Genomic DNA, 5,850 nt, shown 5'->3' with positions numbered 1-5,850 from the left:
TTAATTTTACAAAAATATTTTTTAGTGGCCGCCCTAACATCATGAAAGGATAAGAATAAATTTTGAATGGCGATGCTCAACATATCTACTATATATATGTTCATAGATGTTTGCAAGTTTGGGGGGAAACCCACATGGATTAGAGTGAATACTTAGACATATTTATACAAAGTTTGGGGCAACCTTAATTATTTCATTAAGAAGGAACTAAATCTAAGTTGCTTTTTATATTTTTGATCTATTTGTAGTTACTTTTGATTTTTTATATTCCTTCATTAGGTTGATGCTATCAAAATTTAAATTAAGGCTTCTCTTTTTTTCCTAACAAAGAGTTTCATGTGGCGTTATTCTATTCTCTGCAAATCTTTTTCTCTATAATCTCTGTACATGATTCTTTTGGCTTGCCATTTTAGGTTCTAAATCCTTCAACACCAATATTTTCCACCAATTTTATTAGTATTTTTTGTACTATTTTTATGCTTCGTTTGAGACGACTTTCTTACTGCTTTTTAAAGCAGTTTTCTCGTACAAAAAAAATTTTGTATTAAAAAGCTGCTTTAGAAAACCGTAAGAAAACTGTCCCAAGCAAAATCTTAGTTGTAGATATTCAAACCCTTAATCTATTTTTTTATTATATTTTCTAAAATAGATGATATTCCAATCATCCATATATATAGTATAATCATTTTTTTTTTGATATTTTTTAATTTTGCCACACAACAATTATAACATTTTCATTTTTTTTTTCTATATTCAACTTGATCGCTAGTGACTTCTTTTCTAGCCAACAGTCACATCCATCTATAGTTAGCCAAACTATAGTTTTACAAGGCTTATGTTTGCACATTAGTGTTTTAGCATGATGTTGAATCTGAAATTGTCAGTCACTACCAACTGTATTGAGAATATTGGCTGAAAGAGGTAGACAAATAGAGAGAAAAGAATTATAGAATAAGTAGCTTTGAGATTTCTATTTGATAAAAAAAATATTTAAATTGAGCACATCTCTTGGCCCCCTGTCTATAGATTTGGTTTGAGGCATGAGTGTTATAGAATTTGTTACATAAAATGGCTATATAGAAAATAAGAAAAAAAATATGAGTTATATAACTTAATATGAATTTACAACTTGATGAAGTCATCTGTCGAGCTATTGAGAAGTTGTTGGCTTGGGCATATATTGACGGAGAAATAGTCGAGTAGCCAATCAAAAGCTTTCCATATGAAGGAAGTTACCCACTTGAATAGTCTCTAGGGTATTCGGCCGACTGATAGGTCGTACACGTCTGCCTAGGAGGACTTCTTAATTCATAGTTGCATGGTCAAGGCCAATTCAATTGTAGACTACAAGTCTCTTTTGTGTTGAGACTGAGTAGTCCGAATTTGTTTGACTTGAAAATTAGGCTGATTTGGCTTGAATCTAATTTTCTGGACATTTGAATATACGCATGTAATAAGAGAAAGCGCCATAAAAGATTTTTATTTTTGTTTTCTAGGTTCTTCTCACAACCATTTGAGGGCAAATTTATTCATGTTTATCTTTCTTTTCAGAATCAAAAATTGATTTTATTGAAATATAAGCTTCGTTTGGGACAGCTCTCTTGCTTCTTTCTAAAGCAGGTTTTTAATACAAAAATTTCTAAACTTTTTTATATCAAAAAAGTGCTTTAGAAAGCAGCAAGAAAGTTTTTCCAAAAGAAGCCATAATTTTTATGAGGCTTTGCTTTGTTCATTACTCGAGCAATACATTTGTGGAACCTTTGAGGTCCTTTAAGTTTTAGTTTTTAAGGAACAGTAGCAAAAGGATGAAATTGACTGGATTAAATCCAGTGGAAGGCATTTGCGGAAGAATAAATGAGAAACATTGAACATGGTTTCTCAACTAATGCACAATTAAAACTTTTAATCCTTCAGCACAATTTTTTTTTTTTTTTGGAAAATTTTAATTTCATCTCTCTTAATGCATAGTTTTGAAATTGAACCTCTAATTTATTTTTATTTGGCTAATTTTCAAGAATATTATTTGCCCAATAAAAAATATGTTATATATATTAGTTCACAATTATGCGAATAAAAACTCAAATATTCTCTCTCAGTTTATGCTCTTATGTCATGATCGTCGAGGCCCTTTTTGATAATAGAGTTGGATTTAAATGTCAAGATGCTCGTACTCTCCGGTCATAGACTTTGTTTGGGACGGCTTTCTTATTGCTTTCTAAAACAGCTTTTTAGTATAAAAATTTGTTGAACTAGAAAGCGGCTCACCAAGAAAGCCTTCCCAAATGAAACTATAATTAGTATGTTCATATTCTTGTCCTCGCCTAAAGAATGTGACTTAACTCTTAACTCGTTATTTTGAAGTAACCATCTTCTTTTTTAATCAATAGACCACACATCTTTTCACAAGGATCATATATTCATTAATCATTTGTTAATGCTACACAACGATGAATTAGAATGTGCTATTATTGACGTTTCAGAAAGGCCTAACTGGGCTTTAATCATGCTACCAAGCCATTTCTTCAAACATAGTGAACATAGATAACTTCGATGCTACTGAATCTTTATGAAAATCTCTTCAAGTGAAGAAACAATATTGCTGTAACATTCCTTCACTAATACTGCATTTTTACTTCTAGCTGCATAATCCAGCGGCATTTTCATTGTTTGATCCAAGAAGGAATTAGCAGTACAGAAATAACAAAACTTTAGAACTTACAGAATGCATCTGTTGGTACTCACCTCAGTGACATTATTGAAGAGATTGCAGTACAGCTTTCTTAGTTCTGGTCTCTGATTCCCTGGTTTGGCTTGAATTATGGTGTATAAGTCTTGTTTGAGGCGAGACGAGCTCTCACGCAGTGTAATCTGTGCTGCCTTCCATGTCTCTGAATCAATGAGAGTTTTTATACTGAGAAGCTCCTGAGCACGGTTCTTTATCCCAGCTTCTGCTTCATTGATCGTCTGGTCAGGAACAGTTATACTGAACTGAAAAGAGAAGGCAATTTTGGAGTCTGAGAAAACTGAGGATGCTAAAGCTATTGCTGTTGCAATTCTTCTTCTAGTGAAGTGATCAGCCTGGAGCTTAAGCGAAGTGTTAACTTTCTTACAGGGGCCATGGATTTGACAAGTGAAGCCTGAAGAGAGCTTTGTTGAATGGAGCTGCATCGCCATTTTGTGCCACCTTTCATCCAATAACTGATACAGCAATTGAGACTGCAGCATTCCTTTAAGGCCATTCATGGTGGATAAGGAATTAAGTTGTCTCTTTAGGTGACCAGTGGTGTACAGCTATTTCTATTTTGCTTAGGAGAGATGTCAGGATTTTGACAGTTTTGCGTAGTTTATATGTATCTGGATAAGGTTTTTTGCACTGTGGAAGCTGAACTGAGAACCACAAGAATAAAAGAGAAAAATATCCAAAAATGTCTAATTCTGATTATGTTGTATAGATTATTAATTATAATGTATTCGCTTCTGCTTTGTTACAAAAGACTGTTATGATAACTTTTTCACTGAGATTTGGCAGTTATGAATTGGAATTTTGATGGCCTGTCTATTGGCGTAGCAAACCTGTGAGAAATTGAAAACAGGGAGCTGAAACAATTAAGTTTTCTTATATATTCCTTTTTTTTTATCTCCTTCACCTATAGTTCTATATTATATCCTCCTCTTCAAACTAGAGAAGTATACTAATATGGTATTAATAGCTAAAAAGCTTAAACATATGGAAAATACAGAAAATAGAAGTATAACATATAATGTAAGAGTGAAGCTGGACCGAATGGTTGTGGTGTGTTGTAGGAGTAGAATAGTCCGCATCCATTCTCCTCTGCTTCAAAAGAGCTCGCAGTCGAGATGAGAAGTCGTGTGTCGTAGTATCAAGTGAAAGATAAGTGTTGATGTCAGATACATTAAAAGCGGAGGATGTCAATGTACCTGATAGAAGATCAAGCATTACCATTGATACGTTCCACAATAAGTATAGGTCCCAATTTGTATGGACTTAATTTGGAGTATGTGCCCGTTAGAAATTGTTCTTTTGCGAAGTCGTACCATAACAAGATCACCTGGGTGAAATGCTTTGCACCAACTGTGAGCATCAACTTGCTGTTTATATTAGGCATTTGATGTAATGAGCGTTGATCGAACTTCTTCCAGCATGGTGTGGATCTCTTCAATTGTGTAGCAGCAGCTTTGCTTAGGCATTTGGCAAGAACAACGATGTCCACTAGATGGTTTGGAACTATTGTATATATAATGTTGAATGTACATTTGTCCGTGGATTTGTTTGCCATGGAGTTGTAAGCAAACTCGGCTTGACAAAGAAATTCATCATGCTATTTTGGATGGTCATGAGCAAGGCATCTTAGCCAATGGCGGAGCCAGAAAATATATCTAGGGGGGGCCTAAATTTTTTTTTTATTTTCGAGACGTTCAGTTTGACTATAAGTTTACTGAAATCGGAGTTCAGATGGTCTCTGATTTAATTTTTGAAGTTTCCAACTTGATTTTGTCATGAGATTAAAAAATAAAAAAATTCAAAATTTTTAGGGGGGCACGTGCCCCCCCTCCCTCCGCCCATGATCTTAGCATATCATCGAGTGTGCGGTTAACAACTTCAATCTGGCCGTCAAACTGAGGGTGATATGTAGAACTCAATTTGATTTGAGTCTTGAAACGCTTCCTCACAAATTTAACATCTCGTTTTGAAGTAATACTACGAGGAATGCTATGAAGTTGAATGATCTCTTTAAAAATAAGAAGAGTGACATTTAAAGCATCAAATGTCTTTTTGCAAGAAACTATCATTTTTGATAAATGATCAACAGTTATTATAATAGAATAAACTCTTTTCATTGTTCGAGGCAAACATAATATGGAATTTATACTTACATCCTTCCAAATTGAATTCAAGATGGGAAGAGGCATGTACAATCTAGTGTTTTGATTGGCGTCTTTATAAAGTTGGCAAACATGACAATGCTCAACAAATCGACAGACATCTCGACGAAGATGTGACCAATAAAAATAGCTTTGTAATTGCTTCAATGTTTTATCATGCTCAATGCACGTAGCCAACCCTTCGCAGTGCAATTCTTTAACCAAATGTTGCTGCAATAAGGAGTTTTAAATGCATAGAATATTACCTTTAAAAAAGAAGCCATGTCGAAGTGAATAATCACTAAAGGGCATAAGTGGTGATTTTTGTAGTTGCTACCATGGGTGGGCAAAGTCTTTATTCTTGGAAAATAATTCAATGAAGAAATCCAGTTCTTTGATAGCTTTTTGCGGTTAAGAAAGAATGATAGTTTTTATGCTAAAGGCACATGAAACCCAATTTTTAGCTCTAGATTTGTGTTACAAAACAAAAATAAATCTTTGTAAGAAAATAACCCATCGAGCATGCATTTTGTTAATATTTTTCTGATTATTCATGAATTGCAGGGCACGATGACCGATGCTAAAAATGAAGTTTTAGTGCAAGGGATAGTGTTCCCAATGCTTTAAGGCACATATTGCAACATATAATTTATGCTCATATACGAATCACTTTGTTGAGCTAGGCTTAACTTCTCACTATAGAATTCTATTGGTTTATCCTCTTGAGATAGAACATCCCCGATGCCCATGGAAGATGCATGTATATCAACATGAAAGGGCTTGTTAAAATCTTGTAATGTTAAGGCTAGAAAAGTGCTTAGTGTTGGTTTTATTATTTCGATGTTGTTTTGCTATTCTTGTACCCATATAAGAGATTTGACTTTAAGATAATTAGTTATCCGTTCCATAAGTATGTTGAAACCATAATGAAATGGTGGTAGAAGTATGCCAGACACTGAACGATGT

At 34.0% G+C, this 5,850-nt stretch overlaps 1 protein-coding gene across 1 annotated transcript; it reads right to left on the bottom strand.

The window, feature by feature from the left end:
- Positions 1-2,395: 2,395 nt before the first annotated feature.
- On the bottom strand, positions 2,396-3,285 carry LOC110093987 (psbQ-like protein 3, chloroplastic). The gene is made up of 2 exons (XM_028692948.1): positions 2,744-3,285; positions 2,396-2,653 (listed from the first exon to the last, which is right to left on the bottom strand). Exons 1-2 carry the CDS (start codon positions 3,241-3,243, stop codon positions 2,554-2,556), a joined length of 600 nt encoding a protein of 199 aa, XP_028548781.1. The 5' UTR covers positions 3,244-3,285; the 3' UTR covers positions 2,396-2,553.
- Between the last annotated feature and the right edge of the window lie 2,565 nt (positions 3,286-5,850).

Source organism: Dendrobium catenatum, unplaced genomic scaffold (assembly GCF_001605985.2).
Source record: "Dendrobium catenatum unplaced genomic scaffold, ASM160598v2 fragScaff_scaffold_0, whole genome shotgun sequence".
Lineage (NCBI taxonomy): Eukaryota > Viridiplantae > Streptophyta > Magnoliopsida > Asparagales > Orchidaceae > Dendrobium > Dendrobium catenatum.
This window is presented reverse-complemented; position numbering and strand designations above follow the sequence as displayed.

Excerpts from the sequence above, each read along its gene's own strand:
- LOC110093987 (XM_028692948.1), bottom strand. The coding sequence starts at position 3,243 with ATGAATGGCCTTAAAGGAATGCTGCAGTCTCAATTGCTGTATCAGTTA. Across the intron at positions 2,654-2,743 it reads CTCTTCAATAATGTCACTGA|GCTGGATTATGCAGCTAGAA; the intron begins GGTGAGTACCAA and ends AATGAAAATGCC.